Source organism: Lichenostomus cassidix, chromosome 14 (assembly GCF_008360975.1).
Source record: "Lichenostomus cassidix isolate B80296 chromosome 14, HeHo_3.0, whole genome shotgun sequence".
NCBI classification, from domain to species: domain Eukaryota; kingdom Metazoa; phylum Chordata; class Aves; order Passeriformes; family Meliphagidae; genus Lichenostomus; species Lichenostomus cassidix.
Window position 1 is genome coordinate 4,677,668 of NC_139495.1, and position 17,897 is coordinate 4,695,564.

At 44.4% G+C, this 17,897-nt stretch overlaps 1 protein-coding gene across 5 annotated transcripts in view; it reads left to right on the plus strand.

Moving 5' to 3' along the window:
* Positions 1–17,897, plus strand: part of MAD1L1 (mitotic arrest deficient 1 like 1) — a 340,910-nt gene that overhangs the window by 169,367 nt on the left and 153,646 nt on the right. For all 5 annotated transcript variants that reach the window (XM_085074561.1, XM_085074563.1, XM_085074564.1 and 2 more), the window contains one exon: positions 11,691–11,779. In XM_085074561.1, coding sequence (XP_084930687.1) covers positions 11,691–11,779 — 89 coding nt within the window. The remainder of the gene's footprint in view (positions 1–11,690; positions 11,780–17,897) is intronic.

The following is a 17,897-nucleotide window of genomic DNA, read 5'->3' on the forward strand; positions in this document are numbered from 1 at the left end:
TCTGGGATCAATTCAGCTGCCCCACTCTGTCCTCCTCTCCAGTTTCTGGCTGAGGAAAGTTCAATTTGTAGGAGGAGTTCCTGCTGCTTTGAGGCTTGCTCTGTGACATTTCAATTCTGTGCTGTTCCTTCAGTTTTTACGTAGCTTCCTCTTTCTGATCAGTTTATGCTCCTCTGTGATAAAGGCTCCCTGCTCTGTGCTATCAGTAATTGTGTTTGTGCATTTATATTTTTAGACCCGAGGTCTTCAGTGAATTCTGTTTGTTTTGAATGTGCCTGAGACATCTTTGTCTCTATCAGGTAGTTCTAGTTGTACCTCAGCAGAGCCATTTGTTGCTTGTTTACTTCACAGTGTTTGTATTGATCTTCATTTTATCGTGTGATCCTGTAAATTCTGAATTATGAGTTGCTAGAAGAGAGGGATGATTATGCACGAGTCGCTGATAACCTATTTTGAATTTTTGCCTGGTTTTAATTGTGGAACTTTGGTTCTGAAGGTGGAGTGAGCCCTAGAACAGAGGGATGGGGTTACACTTCTCCTTTCCCTTTCCCTGGCAGAGAGCTCTCAGTGCCTGTTCCAAACAACTGCATTAAACTGGTCCCTGCTATTTCCCACGGGGTAGGAATGTAGTGAGCTCTGAGCTACAGGGACAAGGTTATTTTTTCTTCCCTCTCTCAACCTAGGGAATGATGAACAGCCTCAGTTGGTGAGTTGAACCTGCTGCATGTTCCCTCTTGGAAAATTCATGTTTAGCACACAAAACCATGGCACCATCAGGAGTGTCTGTGACTGTGGGGAAAGCAGAGAGTGTGAAGGAACCTTTGAGATCCTGGTGGATGAGTGCTGACAATGCTGACAAACTCCTGTTGGCTGGAGAGGTGATCAGCACATTGCACCTCTGCACGTTACTATCTCAATGCTATTTTAATTAGGTGGGAAGAACAGACTTAGTGAGTCAATTCTCGTGGTTTATCTCTGTTTTAAAAATCCAGCCGAGCACATGGGATCAAACAGCACATTCCCTTCACATTAAAAAGAAATAAACGGTCTGTTTAAAAGTCCCATTACACAAATGAACCTGCTGTTGGATCCATTAAGGTGGAAGTTTTATGGGACATGGCAGCACCGTTTGCTTTCAGCAGGACTGTTTTCATTTGCTCTTTCAAGATGATAAGAGCTGACATGGGGTTAGGGCTGTCAGGAGGAAGAAATGTGTTTGCCTGAAGTGGAGAGCTGCCTTCCTGCTGCTCCTCCCTTTGGCTCCCTGTGGGACAGGTGCTGCCACATGGGGGGAAATGGTCTGACCCAGACCTGGAGAGCAATTCCAGCTCAGATGGGACTCATGGACATTGCCTTAATTCCCAGCCCATCATTTGCGGTGGCCTCCATGCCCCAGGGGTACCACTAAAACCTGAGCTGTACTGACAGACACAATTATAACAGGAACAAGGACTGGGGAGGATTTTTCTCTTCAGTTGTGAGCAGAGGAGAAAAGTGAATTGTTTTCCTGTTCAGAGGGTACTGCAGCTGGAGTGGTCCTTGTCAGTTGTCACTATTGTCACTAAAATCTGAGTGTTACACTGAGTCACTTGGTTAAATGAGAACAGGATAAGGATATTATCAGAGACTTTATTATAGTAGGCACAGCCTTGAGACACAAAAGGCCTGTTCAATAGATATGCAAGAATTGTGCTTTTCCAGGCTTCATTCATCTCTACAGAGCCTGTAAGAAGTTCATGAGCTACCTCAGACTCAGTTTGATTTAGCTGAGCTAAAATTTCCCAGAGAATGCAGGAGCTCTACATTGTGTTCAGCACTTTGAGAAAATCAGGTGAGAGGTCCAGCAGACCTCTAGGATTCTGTCATTTCTGCTCCTTTATTCTGCCTTCTTAAAAGGCAGCTTGGAGAAGCTGTAGAAGGAACATGAAGTTCCAGTGCATGTCCAGAGAGGGAAAGGAAGACTTGGGACTGTTGAACAGTCATGTTAGGATGGGACAAAGTAACAACTAATTTACAGCTTCCTTGTGGCAGGGATGGAGACCAGTTTCCTCCTGCTTTCACAGTCTTGGGAAATTGTTCCTGCATCAGAAGATCATCCTGAGAGATCTGATGCAAGAAACAAAATTCTGTAAGCACAGCTTGTCCTGAGCTTGTGGGAGGATGTGAAGTTCTCCAGCTATGGGATCTGGGGGGAGCATGGAGGGCATGTTCAGAGGATGTGCCTGCAGCTCAAAGGTTGCTGGATACTTCTCTTCTTACCTGGGGCTGGCTTTGTGTATACAAAAAGGGAGATAAATGCTTTAAAAAAAAAGTTTAAGCTTCAAGACTTAGTCCTTACACTGACAGCCTAATCAGCTTGCTGCATCATTTGTTTTCAGTCCTTGTGTGTCTCAGTGTCCTTAGAAGTGCTGTTCCCAGTGTTTCTTGCCTTTGGCTGAGGGATGCTGGGGGTAGGTAGTAGCTGTGGCAGGCTGGGGTCTGTCAGGGCAGCAGAGTCCTCCAGCAGAAGCTGTAAAACCCAATTTATCCACAGAGACAAGAGAGGATCATAGAGCAGAATTTTTCCTATGACCTCTTGGTAAATAATGAATGGCAGAGCCCTGCCTTTTTGGAATCGCTTAATTGAGGCTGACAACTCTTTGTTGTATTACAGGATCTGGCTTGTCAGGAGAATTTTAACTTATTTATGAATATTTCATTAACCTCTAAAGACTGGCTGTATAAAATCGAGCTCCTGCCAGGCCCTGTCCTGTTGATGTTGTGTTCAGTGCTAATGTCATCCCTGCACATCCAGTACACCTTTCCTCTGAGCTGGACCTCAGGCTTTATTGTTGGTGGCAGCAAGAACGTGTTCACCAAAGGTTAAAATGCCAGGTTTGTGCTTTGGCACCAGAGCTGAACATACGGTATTTGAGAGGGAATTGCTGTTTGCCTTTCATTCTGACTGCTGCTGGCAACTGAAGAGCCCTGCAGGCATCATCCTGAGAGGCTGAAATGGGCAGAGCAGTCTTGGCAGGGCCCTGTGACCTTTGGGGTTTGGCACCAGGAGAGAGATTTCTCACTTTTTATACATTAAAAGCCCATTGCTTTTTGTCACAGGCTAATCTCAGGATGGGTCATTTAGGTAGAAAACATTCAACCTGCTCTTCTTAACCTGTTCTCTGGGCAAGGTCTGGGGAGCAAGACTCCATCAAGGCTTTGCCACTTCCTTGAAAGCAGCTGGGAGGCTCTGATGGGAGAGCTGCTGCTTTCCCATCGCTGCATCCCTTGCCCCATCCTCCCATTTCCCCACCCTGGGAGTTCAGAGAGCAGCTTGAGCAGGCAGCTCTGCTGGCCCTGGCTGAGATGTGCCAGCAAACAGTGCTCCCAGCTGTACTGAACTGCAAAATTGAGCTGGAGCTGCAGCAAGAGCGAGAGAGCTGCTCCCAAAAAGCACAGGCTGTGTGTTGTTCCATGTGAGTCGGAGAAAGAAGATTAAATTCAAGCACTCAGTGAAGGCTCCTGTGCTCTCTTTTTGGTATTAAGCAGGATTGATTCCACTGTTATTTGTGTTAGAAAACAAAGGAACAAAAATGGATGTTGGATTCCTCTTTCCCCTTTGATCTTCCTAGGTGCTTGGTAACTGCATAGATTCTTCTCTGACTGTTTATTATGTGATGATTTTTCAACGAGAAAGCTGAATGGGGGGGAGTGAGAGGTAGGATTACAAGCTCCCGTTTGATGAGAATTGTTGACTGAATGCTCCAGAAACTCCTCGAGGCTATATTTTCAGGAAACAAACTGTATTCAAACTCTGCACGGAGGAGGTATGACATCTTTGCAGATTTATTTGTTGCTTTGCCTGTAAATTACAGCTGCTAGAAGACTAGCAAAAAATGCCTATTCCTGCATGAAAGAAACGATCTGTGTGATGCTCTTCTTGAGAGCAGACAACTCCATTGTGGCAACACTGTGGCTACACTGGGCAGGGATGTGGCACATTCAGCCTGGCACCTTGACAGGTTCCCTAAACAGGCTCTTATTCTCTGTTTTGCTGTTCTAACCAGGAGTAATGAGTAGGAGGTGTCAGCCAGTTAAGGCTAATTACTCCAGAGTTGCCTTCTCTCGGTGGACACCAGCTGTTTAGTTCTCCCTGGCTGGGAGGAGCTTTCGGTAGTAATTAAAGGCAACAGTCATCTACACGCCCGGTGAAAGTGGTGGAGGGAGGCTGATAACAGCAGAGAGCTCTGAGCTGAATGAACATGGAAATTAGGTGATCCTTCTTCAGAATGAGCTGTTAGAGCAAAGAAAGGGGTTTTGGCCGTGCAGCTGTCAAGGTGTTTTGCTGTCAAGCAGTGGCAGTGAGGTCTCAGCAGTGCCTGGGAGTGTGGGCAGGACAGGCTGAGAGGAAGAGATTCCTTGTCTGCTCCTTTCTTGGAGTGAGGGTTGAAATGTGTAATTATACTTGAATAAACTCATGGGTTTAAATTAACATCTTCAGTTCCCTTGCTCGGTGTGTCTCTTGTACAAGATGTTTTCTCTTCTTCCCTATGAACTTTCCAGGTTTGTTAATTTTGAGCTCTGAGCCAGCTTCCATCCATCTGAAATGTCTGCTAGTGCTAATTTCCAAACTCACATCCTGCAACCATCCCAGATTACTAAAAAGAAATAAATAGAGCACCAGGGAAGGTGGGTGGGTGGGGAGAGTCAGCATCAGGTGGTGTTGGGATGTGAGAAGACATTTGAGAGGGGCAGGAGGTCAAGTCTTGGAGCAAAGGTGTGCTGCAGGTGTTTGGGGAAGAGCTTGTTGGATGGGCTGTGCAGGAGGAGCCTGGGGCTTTGGGGTGTGATGTGATGGTGGTTCCTTCTTCACATGCCTGCAGCTGGACAGGACTGTGGTTATTTTGGGACCCCTGTGGCACTGACCTTACTTAGCAGAACAAACTGTCTCCTGCCATACCCTGTCCCACTGATTACATATGGAAACCGTAGGGTGGCTGGTTAAAATAGGGTGTCTGTGCATTTGTCCTCTTGCTCCCTTGCAGCAGGGCTGAGTTTGGCTCCCTGAGGCTGTCTGGAGTTTCCCCAAGTTGTGCTGGTGCCACACAATGTGGAGGGGAGGTGTTGGAAGGAAAGCTGCAGGCTGCCTGCAGATTGGGAATCAGAGGGGAGAGAGGTGAACGCTCGTTAAGGCTCCCTTGGGGTAGATGAATTAGTTAATGACTGTGCTGTGCTTTGAAAATGCAAATGCTGTGTCAGAGCTAAGTCTGATTATAATAATCAATCTTCCTTTGGAGAGGGTGCTGGATATGAGGAAGGGGGAGAGTGATGAGACTGGGGCTGAATTTTTAGATCACAGATCTGCATTTCTCACTGTCATTAAGGAGCCCTGACTTCACCCGAGAGGTCAGCAGAGCTGGGAAGAGGCAAAAGGTGGGTTTGGCAGGAATCATCCTGGCAAGCACCAGTGGCTCCTTGGCAGGCTGAAGATAGTTTTGTCATTTTGTCCCTTATGATTGTCCTGCCTGGAAAAGGAGAGGTTGTCTGCTCCTATGTGTGAGCTACCCCTGCTAATGGGAAAGATGGAAACTGCCTCACAAGCAGGATCCTCCAGGGATGGGGGAGAGGGGAGGGTGGCTGCTGCAGACGTCCAGCCCTGACAGCTCCTTCTCCCTTGGCACTCCATTCGTTTGTAGCAAGCGTTCCTAGTAATTACACCTCTTAATTTAGGAGAGCGAGTGGGAGAAAGGAATATAAATTTGTGTATTAACTTTGGAGATTGGAAATAGGGCAAGCGAACCTTCTCTCTGGGAGATTATATTTGGAAATGAAATAGAATGACATTTGGTATAAACTTGAAAAATTGCTCTCTTTTTACTGCAACAGGAGGAGAAAAGCCACAATCCAGACTGTATTGGAGCGAAGCAGAAGTCAGCATATGTCCATTTCCCAGTGTGTGTGTATCTACAATAATATATATGCATGAGTACATTTTTAGGAAAGTGTTTGCTGAGAGGTTGCTCCTAGCCCTGACTTCTCAGTGATAAAAGCACAGCAAGTTTGTCACAGATGGTGGAACCCCTAGAGACTGGTGACTGTGATCCAGCCAGCCTTCATCTTCCAAGAGAAAAAAAACCATATTTTTTGCTTCAGCCAAGTGGGAGATGGGTAGTTCCAAACCACTTTTTATTGAATATCTGATTTTCTTTGGCTTTATTGCTTTTGTTTCACAATGGCATAGAGGATTAATTTTCCCAAGAAAATGTACCAGCTAATCCTGGGCTGCTTAGCCTGTTTCTAAATGGCAAGCAATATTTTGTTTTATGAGTATTGTCCTACTTTTTGAAGAAGAGTAAAGTTCACTAGGAAATCTGGCAAGGCTTAGTTGTCCCTGTGTGTGCTTCTCTGCAGATGTTTTGGGGGAACAGCCCTTCAGAATGCCAGTGGGATGGGCATATGGAAGAGGTGGTGCTGCTTTTGCTGAGCAGAATGAACTCTGAAGTGTTCAGCATGGTGTCTTAATACCCTCTGGTATTGCTGGACACACAGATTAAACTCACTGGTGTTCCATGTGTGTTGGATTTCTGCCCTGATGCCAGATTTGTAAGCTTGTAGACAGCACCAAGCTTGCAGTGCTGCCCTGTGGGAAGAGAGGCAGATGAGATCCTTGCTCTCTGCTACATGCCATGGACAGAAGCACAAATGGCATCACTGTCATATCAAGGTCCTGGTTTGCCTGGTTTCACACCTCAGTGTACAGGTCATGCTCGGGGTCTCACTTCTCTGTTCTTCTCTATTTTAGTGCACACTTTTCCTTTCCAAGCCTGCTTGGTGTTCATACATTTTAAATATTTATGTCCTGAAATAGCTCCTTGAATAGTGTTGAGACTTGTAGTCCAACACAACCTCTCAATTCACCTTTCCATGCTGGCTCCCTGCAATTCAGTTCCCATTTAGTGCTGCTGTTCAAAATCAGCTCTTTTGCTGAGGAAGGCCTTTCAAAGGATGTTGCATCAGCCCATTGTTAAATAAACCTTTAGACATTTATAATGGATTCAGCATTTCCTGCTTTTTACGGTTCCAAAAATGCTGAATGACGTGCAGACACACTTCATCAGGATAAGATTGCTGTATCAGCCCCTCACTAAAATGCACTCATTATTCAAATAATAACTGTATGTCTCCAGCATGTGTTCTGTGAAATGTGTGTACATGATGTGGGCGAGTAAACCAGCCCCCTTAGCTTTTTTCAACATGCAAATCCTAGTTAGCTGTGAGGATGTAACTCCTTTAGCAGTGAGTTGAAAGACTTTAGATTTTGAATTCTTTACTACCCAAAATGAGGGATCTGAACAAGAGATTTGATCGTTGTTTTGGGCAGTGCATTAAAATTTTCAGAAGTTTGGAAATGTGGTTTTTGAGGTTGACTCATCTGGGCTGTGCTAAGCCTCAGTCTGAAGGTGGAGAGTGGACAGCAGTGGTCAGTGAGATGCTCTGGAAAGGCTTTTCTCTGTTGATGGTGAAACCTGCTGAGGTTGAGGTGAGGAACAGCAGCTCCATGGCATTGCAGAAGTTCAGGGTACTTGGTTGGAGGGGAAAAATATGGGTCAGAAATGATAAATGCCAGGAATATACCAAGAAAATCAACTCTCTAAAGTAGAGTTCCATCTCTTCTAGCTGTCAGGAGATGAATTTATAATTTTGTTTCTCCTGTCATCTCATATGTCTTTAAATAATTGCCACAGAAGGGAGAACCAGCGAGGAACATATTTCTTACCCTGCTGTGGGTGTTTGCTATGTCATTAACACTTGGAGGAGAACCACCTTCTTGGAATCTTGTCCAGGCAGGTTTAAAAGTAAGGCTAAAAGAAGAATGATATTTCGTATAATTAAATGCCAGATGAAAATCCATCCTTGTTCTTGCTTCTTCTCTTTCTCCTTTGGTAAATAATGATGGCAGTACTTATTTTGGAAAAATTATTTGCATTTCATCTTTTGGGGCACTTGCATATTTGTGATAATGGACATTCTAAAATTAGTCTATATACTGGGCATGTCCTGATCACGTTTTATTGAGAGCAGTAAAACTGGACTGGAATTCATGCTTGAGAAAGTTAAAGAGAGTAGAAAAGGTTCAGAATAAATGGGTTCATTTTAGTTTGAGAGTGAGAGGCCCCAGTATATTTTGAGAACAACACATCCTCAAAATATTAAGTACCTGTTCACGTGTTTTATTCATTCATGGGTTCTGATAGTACTCATCATCCTACCTTATCATAAAAACCTTACATAACTTTAAAAAATATTAAAATACCAACTTGGTTTCTTTTCAAGTTGCTAATGTGTTCTTATGGTGGGAATATGACTGAGGGTCTGATTGTGGGTGATATAATCCCTGAAGTTCCTGCAGATCTTTTAGGTCCTTAGGTCCCTCTTGTGCAGCTTTCAGGATAAGAGGTGCAATGCTGTATTTCACAACACTCTTCCCTGTCTGCTCTCAATGCCAGTTAAAACATCAAGGCTGACCTGGGTCGTTTGGTATGGAATGGGGGAATACAGCAATGAGCTGTAATTTGAGCAGCCCTTTTCCCCTCTCTGCTTGGTAATGACTTCTACTAGTTTAATGTATTCAAAGCAATAAAAGTTTAACTCGGCCAGTTACATAAAATTATTGATAAAAATTGGAAGAGTTTAACCAGGAGTAGTGGGTTGGTTCAAAAAGCATAAAATGCCTGCTGAAAGTAGTGTGTGGTGAACAAGAGAGACCAGGACTGGAAATTAATTTAGGGAAAGGGATGTGATGGGAATTAGGCAGAGAAAGCAGCAGGAGGGGTTTGGCTCTTCCTCTCCTTATCCCTTCTTGAGGCTGCTCTTTGGCACAGGTACTGAGAGGACAAACAGACAGGAAGGGACAAAGTGCCCCTGTGATGAATTATTTTATGCTCATCATTATTTTATGCTCCGTCCTCGGAGCTATCCTGAGGCTGTGTCAAATGGAATAGTCCTGGGAACCTCCTCACCTCTTGGGCTTTATCAACAGATTCCTTATTTTTAGCTGTTCTCTAATTCTTGTGTCTTGCTTGTGCTGTGTTGCCTTCAGAAAAGCAGAATTAGGTCCCAACAGTAAGCCATTCCATCTCATCTCAACTATTTCTGTCCTGGAAAAGATATAAATTACATTTTTAATATCTTTGGTGAAATTGGCAGTAAAGGATGTTTTCCTAACAATTGCTAGGGATGAAGCCTGGAAACGACACATTTTGAATGAAGTATTTAATACCTTAATTGTTTTACTTTCTTACTTCATAAACCGTTAGCGAGGCCTGAATGGCAATAATTTCCTGTGGCACAAAGTTGTGTCTTGGCCTGAACTCAAAACTCTCCAGTAGTTTTAATCCTAGTTCTGGAAAGCAGATTCGTGTCAACAGCTCACTGCTCGAGCCAGTTTCATCTGTAGTGATATCAGCATGTCCTCCTCTCCCTTCTCACCTCAGGCACATCACATTTTCAGTCCAGGCACTGAAATCCAGGTGCTTGCAAATTGGGAGGACATAAAAATGAGATGAAATGCCCTTACAGCCCATGTGCCCTTCCCTCCTCATTCTCCTTCAACAGCTTATTCTTAGAAACCCAGCAGAATCTCCTGCTGCCGCTGCTGAGCGTACCTGGCACTAATTTGTCACTGCTGTGTATCAAGTGAGAGGCTTCTCACAAGCTCCCATCTCCTTTTCCTGTTACCCACTCTGTTTTTTCCCCTCCCTGTGAAACCATCCCCAGAGACTCCACATCACAGATTCCTTGCCCACCCGTGTCCCCCTTGTCCCCTGAGAAGGTGGCTGGGATTTATCTGCTCGTGTGGGTGAGCAGGTGGCACATGGACTCGAGGCTGAGCCCTCTTAGCCAGTGATAAAACACTCACCAGCCCCTCCATCTTCAAATGCTCTCCTCACTCATCCCAGAAAACATCCCCAAACTCCTCACAGCAAACACATCCAGGCTTCAGCAGACACGGGAAACAGGAGGCATAATGAGTGTTTTCCTGCTAGAAGTAGGTTGGAATTGAAGCCTGCTCCTCATCCCAGTACCTTTTATTCACATTCCTGGAATTATCTGGTGTGCTTGCTTTATCCCCAGCCATCTGTGATGGGCTGAGCTGGGAGAGATAAGCTCAGTAATCAGAAAATTGAGGGAAGCATTTCTGGCTGTGATAATCTTATCAGGCAGCTAATATGCATTAACATTTGTACAGCCTGATGATGCAGGTGGGCCTTTGCTTATTTTTTATTCCTGGATGTTTTTTGACAGGGAGGGGGAGGATGCAGGGATTTTTGGGGTGCCAGGGGGAATTAAGCTAAAACATCTTTTTGATGCTCTCTTTCTCCTGCTCTGTTCCTTTGGTGTCAGAAAGGGGTGGGAGAATAATCCAACCATCCATTTTCCAGCCTTTCCTGCCAGCAGCACTGCCATGCTCTGCCTGTCTTTTCTGGGATCACAGAAGGGCGAAGAGGCAGCGTGTCAGAACTTCACTTCTGTCTGAGCAATATGACTGCCCATGACAAGATCCTTGTAAAATTGGAGAGTTTCTGAAAAAGCTTGCAGAAGTTTGCCATTGCAATGTGATTTTGCTCTACAAGTCTAATCTCTGCTGTTGCAGGGAATGGTGTATTAATGGATTATTTCCCTGATGCTGAGTGCTGAACTCTCTGTGGTCATAAGTTTTGCATCTGTAATTAAGGCTGGATTGCTTATGATTTTCCTCCTATAGATTATTGACAGTAATCTATAGTTACTGTCAATAGATTTATTAGGGGAATTAGTCGACAGGTGGTAAAAAGACAGATGACAAAAGGAAGTCCAGAATCTCAAGGATGAACGTGTGAAGGAGGTCTAGACTGGGAGAAGGTGTTGGAATAGCAGTTTGACTATCCTCTAGGTAGTTTGTGTCTGCGTAGCCTTCATAATAATTCATTTTTTGAGGGGTTTAGAAACAAGTAACATATGGAGTTTATCAACCTGTGCATTGTCTTGATCTCTGAATGAGGGATCCAGGCTGCTACAAGTCAGGGAGCCTGGGAATTGTAGAGTCTGGGTAAGAAGTTCTCATGTCTGTAGAGTTTTGAAATACTTTTTTGTAAGTTCCTTCCCAAACAAGGCCAGAGGCAGAAAGTATTCTTAATTGTTTGTTTGTTCAGCCAGTGCTACCTGAGCAGCAAGAGCTAGAAGTGTATATTGAAAAGTGCTGGAAATATTCCCCACTCTTTTGGATTCAATGTGTGTGTCTCAGAGCTGTCGTGGACAAGACAGAGTAATCCTGTGCTTCATTTCTTCTGGGGGAGGAATTGAATGAGGTTGAACTGTCAATACCAAATCTCACATACCAGTGAGCTCCTGATGCCACAGAGTCTTCTTCATCCTATTATCCGTGGGGGAAAATAGGGGAAACGTCTGTAAAAGAAGCAGAAACTTTGCTAGTAACATTCAACTTTCTGTGCCTCATCTACTGAGGAGAAAATTTTGGGGAAGGCAGAGGGAATTGCAAAGGGAAGCAGGGTTAAGTGAGGTTTTGACATTCAACACGAGACAAGTTGTGCATCACATCTGTGTCATGAGAAGTCTGATCTGTGCAGAACATCATGATTTCCTCCTCCCTTTGCTGTTCATGTGTGCCCCTTAGCAGTGCTGGAGGAACTAATGCCTTTTCTCTTGTGCAGCTGGAGGTGGAGATGAAGGTCCTGAAGTCTCAGCAGTGCACAGCTGAGCAGAGCTCTGTCATCACCAAGGAAGAGGTGGACACGCTCAGGTAGGCAAAGCAAGGGGAAGCCTGAGCAGATCCTGCTCTTTTCTCTGGAACTAATGGGAAGGGAAATGTCCAGGGTGGTTTCAGTGCCTGCTGTGGTCATTGTCATCTCCTGGTGAACAGGAGCTCACTGGGGTACAGTGCATGAAGGAGTTTATGTGTGTAGACTGCCTGTGTCCATAGGCTGCCTGCTATTCAGGGCATGGGGTGAGACCGTGGATCAGAACATCTTTTCCTTATAGTCTTGAGGTAGGATGTTCTTTTCCTGAGCACACATTTTACTTTCTCACCAGCTTTTATGGACATGAGAACCCCATGAAGCATTAGCAGAAACACTCAGCTCATAATCTGTCCTGCATTTAGGTATTTCACAAGCTTTACTCTCTTTTGGGAGGCTTCAGGCTCTTTCCTTTTAATGTTTGGGGTCTTTTGCTGTCAGTTAATTCATAACACTGGCTCCTGCATCACTATTCCCCCTGTTGACTTCCCTGTGGAAACAGCATTGCTGTTTATTTCTTATTTTGACCAAATCTCAACTGTAAATACAGGATCTGTTGGCATGTGTGTGAAGAGGTTCAGAATCCAGCTTTTGTACTGCTGATGCATGTGTAGCACTGGAGATAAAAGAGGGATGTTTCCCCTTGTGCATTGCTGGAGATGGCAGAGGGGTACCTGTTGTGATTCAGTGAAAGAGGAGTTACAAAACAGCATTTCAGCAGAGGATACATGAGCATTCACAAAAGCTACAGTGAAGCTAAACAACCTTCCCATGTATTTATTAAAGCATTTATAGCTTCCATTGCAAAGCAGGTGACACAATAAATACCGAGCACAGAAAAGTTCATCTGTTTCTGCATGTTTAATAAAGTTCCTTTTATTTAAGTTGCGCAAATCAGGTCCTGACAGGCTGAGTATTTTATTCTGAGCTGATGTAAGACTTCGGCTGGAGTTTTACTTCTTAATTCTTTTATATTTTCAGCTCCATCACAATAAAGTGTGACTGCCTCATAGGACTGAAAGCAAGATTTTGCAGCAAGCAGAAATCCTGCAGAAAGCAGAAATTACTGGCCTGTATGTTATGGCTTTGCTCTTGTGCATTGCCTCTGGAGCTTGTTTTACAGCTTTGAAAGCCCAGTTCCATAGGAGGAGGGAGGTGTTTGAAAATAACACATGTTCAGCTAAGCTATTCCAATACATTTTAGGGCTGTACACCTAATCTTGGGGACTCACTCCTATAGTTCCCTCACGGTGCTGTAATAGTTCTGGAGGCCCAAGGCATACATCTTTTTTTTTTTTTTTTTTTATTCTATCATATGTTTGAATTCTGCTAAAGGATAGAATGCTATGGCTTCCCTTTTTCAGGTAGATAAACCTGTCTCCATCAGCTTTTGCCTATTGTGGGGGTTTGTTAACTCATTCAGGCTTTTCCTTTGCTGAGGCACACTGGACCCTCTGAAACCTGAGGTTTACACTGCTGCAGGAGTGTTCAGCACCTCCTGGGCAGCATTAAACCTGTCACTCCTGATTAATAACATGCCTGTCTATCAGTAAAGCTAGCAGCATATTTGCTGTCTTCTGGGACCTGCAGGTTTGCAGTTTTTCTACAGTGCCTCCCTGGTCTCTCCCTCCCTGGTTGGTATTGCTGCAGCACCCTTTCATCTGAGAGACATTCAGGCTCTTTATTTCCCCTCCAGGACTCATTATTTGGTGCTTAGCTTCCCTAAACAGCATTTGCCATCTCTTAACTGAGCAGCTTCAGGGACAGTGTGTAGGGGGAGCAGCTGGATTGCCACATAGTCCAGACCACTCCACATTGTGGCAGGCTCTGGCAGTGGGGATGGAGAGATCTGGCACTACCCTGAACTAAAATCTATTTCCTGGGCAGGGATGCATGGAGCTTGCAAATACCTCCTTGTTATGGGATCATGGTGCTTGATTCAGCTCAATAGTAGCCCTAAAGCTCCAAGATAATGTTTTTCCCTTTTTTTTAAAGGAATTTCTTTGACTGCTAACCTCATCTCTCACCTCCTTCCATGAAATGGTGTCAAACCTTCCACACAAAGTATGTCCCAAACCCAGACCAATTCCCAGTGGGGTGATGGGGCAGAGCTGTTTTCCAGTGATGTGCCATACTCTGAAGGCTGTTTCAGCAAAGAGGCTGAGCCTCTGCAGTTGTTTCATGTTGATATTTTGTCTTTTCTTCTCTCACTTGATCCCAAGGATGTGGATGCACAGCAGCTACAGTCCCAGGTTCTAATTCCAGACTGCTTTTTTCTGTCATCTTTTACTGAACCACTTTTTGTTGTTGTGGCTGATTTAAATACTTGTTCCAGGCTTTGATGCTGGTTATTTAGCTACAGAGCTGTTCCACAAAGCATGGATTTGTTTGATTTTGATCACCCTTTCCACTGCTTAGCTCTGATAGTAAATGACTTGGTGCAAGGCATTCTCTTTCTGCTGGAGCACTGTCAGCCAATCCCTGCTCCTTTTTCCTTGCTATTAGCTTCTATTGCTCCTTCAGACATCTCCTCACACTCTCAAACACTCCACAACATTGCAGAATCAACTAAAAAAAGATTTTTTCTTATGTTTCTAGACTTAAGCAGTCAATGGATAGGGTTGGACTTTATTTTGCATTTTCTGTGCATTGGACAAGAAACTGGGCCAAGTTCTTTCTTCACAGAAGAGGCTCCTTCTCAAAGGAACACAGAATAAATTGCTGTATTCTCCCAGTTCTTTGGGGTTCAGGAATAATGTGCTGTGATCCACATCAGAGCACTCCCTGATGTGTGCTCTCCATACAGCAGCAGTGAACTGGGTGGCTGTGATTAAAGAACAGAGGGGGTTTGGAGGAGAACAGGGATCAGAATGGGAAGGGAATTAGGTCTGCTGTGCTCATCCTCCTCCTGTGGGCCTCAACAGCAGCAGTTTACTCAATTTTATGTAGCTATTAAGGACAACAGCACAAGCTCTGCTGTTACTCCTTCCTTCTACACACCACTGCCAGATACTAATTCTGGGAAAAAAACAGCAGAAAGAATGCAAACTTCCAAATTGCAAAGTGGGAAAGAAATGTCACAGCTTATGAGGGAGTTATTTCCATTTCTGTAGTTTATTGTAGTCTTTGAAATCCCATAACCTACAGGATGATGTGTCTGCTCCTCTGGGCTCCTCCTCTCGTGTTAGCTGTGTCACAAAGGAATGTGAAAAACAGGGAGAAACCACAGCAAGAGGAGTGTGCAGAACAGGAATGAACTGTTGAGCCTCCAGGCATTTCCATATAGACCCCATGGTTAGGAGCTAACTTCTGAAAACAAAAGCAGGAGGGACATAAAGGAGAAAAAAAAAAAATTCATATTAATCCTTTGAATCTGTATTCACCTCCTGTGAGTGAACGAGAGCTTTTAAAAATATATCTTTTGTCTCATTTTTCTTTAGTATGGAAAGTAAATTTTCAGCCAGAAACTTGAAAGACTTTATCAGTTTTTCCTCCTTCTCTTGAGAACAAAGTGCTATTTCGTCAGACCTTTTATAACTTTAAATGTGAAACTCTCTCCCTCCACCATCGTTTCTGGAGAGACAATAAAAGCCAGTGCTAATGCTGTCATTTCTCACACTTTTTGCTGCTCCCTCTGAAATAATATTTGTTTATATTCTGTAGATCCTATGAAAAGAAACAGTGGTCAATCCATTGAGTTCCTGCACTGTAGGGTACAGCATTTGGGCATTAGCACCTTTTAAAGGGAAGGTGGTAACTGCAGAAACTGGTATTTCAGAATCTGTAAATAAAAAGGAATATATTTTTGAAAAAAACTTCATTAAAGACTTAAGTGGCAACAGCTGAAGGACCTTCTCAGTTGGAACAAATCTGAACTTTTTCTTTCTGCTGTCAAACTGCAACCCCAGTAAATCCTAAATGTTTTCTGTGGATTTAGTGACTGGGTAGAGTTACAGTAATTCAAAAGAAATTCATGTCCTTGCCAATGCCCATTAGTCACACTTGCTGGAATTCTGTCTGCTCCGCTCCTAACACCATCTCAATGCCATCTGGATCCCTTAATAGCATCTTCCCAACACATACATTTTCTGCTCCATTCAGTAGTTTCTTGTTCAGCAATAGCTTTTCCACATGGCCATGTCCCCTTCGCAGATGGGGCCTCTGTGAGACATGTCCTCCTCGGTGATACCCACAGGCGACCACATAGCACAGCTGAGAACATTAAAAAACAATAAAACAAAGATAAAAGGGTGGTGGCAGGGGGGAGTTTTCACTGGTTAATTCCACTGAAAAGCTCTGGACTGACAGAGACTAGGAGCTCTTGGATGTTGTTGAAAATCCAACAGATTGCCCCCTTTTTTCCTTTCTAGAGTAGGAGCAGCCTTGTCTCACGATCTGAGGTTTTTAGACAGACTGAACACACACAGTGGGATGTCTCCTGATCCTCACAAGTGTCATTTCAGGAGACCTGAGGCTGTAGGTGGGTTTTTTTTTCCTCATTCCCTCTTCTGATTTGAGATAATGAAACACGCAATGGAGGCAATATAAAGCTCAGTTTTTAAAAGTGGGAATATCCATGAGGCTCAGCAAATGCCAGTGAATCTGTATTCTTGCACTAAATTTGGTCTTGTGAAAGGTTGTGGAGGTGGCATCAATTTATCTTATGCCTGTGGAGCCTTCAGCTCTGGGTTGAGCTGTCTGATACAGGAAAATCTTCCAGACATGTGAAGAGATCTGTGCCAGAGATTCAATATTTTCATGTTTTCAAACCCCTGCATAGAGAGGTTCATGCATTCTCCAGAAATTGATTCAAATAGGTTTTTCCCATTTGAGAACTTGAGAATTATGTTGATATTTCAGAAAGGAGCTGATGTTTCTTCCTTCCTTGTGGCACAAAGCTGTTTCTAGAATAGACACCAGCATTCAAGGCCACATTGGATGGGGCTTGGAGAGGAACTTGGTTTAGTGGAAGGTGTCCCTGCCCATGGTGGGGGAGCTGGAACAGAATGATCTTTAAGGTCCCTTTTAACCCAGAGCATTCTGGACCAAAACTTGAGCTGGCAGATGATTGTGCTGTACCCTGGTGTTTCTGTACCCTGATTTTTGTGTTGCGTTGTTCTCCCTACCTGAAAGTAACTCCAATACGTAACAAGTTGAGGATTGCAAATTGGTGATAAAATAGCATCACCTCTCTTGTGCAGGTGTCCCTGGATGGAAAAGGCACAAAGTGTGTGAACCAAGGCCCAAAGCAGAACACAATCATCCCTGTACCTGAACTTGTGTAAATGAAACAAATCCAAATGCCAAACCAGTAAATATTTTTCAATATTTGACTTCCATATCTTAACCACCAGCTGCAAATGCTTTGCTGTGTTTATATATAGACAGGATTTCCCTTGCTTCTCTCTCTTTGCCATTGGGAAGTGTTCCCCAGGGGGCTGGGAGGCAGAGCTGGAATAGCACAAACTGTTTGCTAATGGTTCTGAACGCTTTCCCACTGGAGATCCAGGACACTTAACAGTGTTAAAAATAAGTTAGGAGAGGGATAAATGATGAAAGCACTAGTCAGTCCTAAAATCCTCATGGTACAAAGAAGTTACAGCAGTGTTCTTGTTCCCAGTGCAGAGGAAGCAGCAGGTTTTGTGTCTGAAGGAGAGCCAGGGAGCTCCCAGTGAGCTGACCTTGTCTGGAGCAGAGTGGGAGCTCTCCATGGTGTCAGGAAAGGAGGATGTCCCCCTAGCTGGGACCCTGGGAAGGAGCAGACACCTGAGGGGTGAGCCCAAGGCCATGCTCAGGGGCAACAGGCTGTGACCCTCAGCTCAGGTGCTCCTGTGCCTGGTGCTGCTCACAGAGTAGGTGCTCGGGGTGGGAACAATCCCAACCAAGTTGTTCAGTCCAGAGAAGAGGAGTCCCCAGAGTGACTTTATCATGGCCTTTCAGTACCTAAAGGGGCTACAAGAGTTGGAGAGGGGCTTTTCACCATGGCATGCAGTGGTAGCACAAGGGGAAATGGTTCAAACTGACACAGGCCAGGGTTGGATCAGATATTGGGAAGAAATTCTTCCCTATGACGGTGGGGAGGCTCTGGCACACGTTGCCCAAAGAAGCTGTGGCTGCCCCATC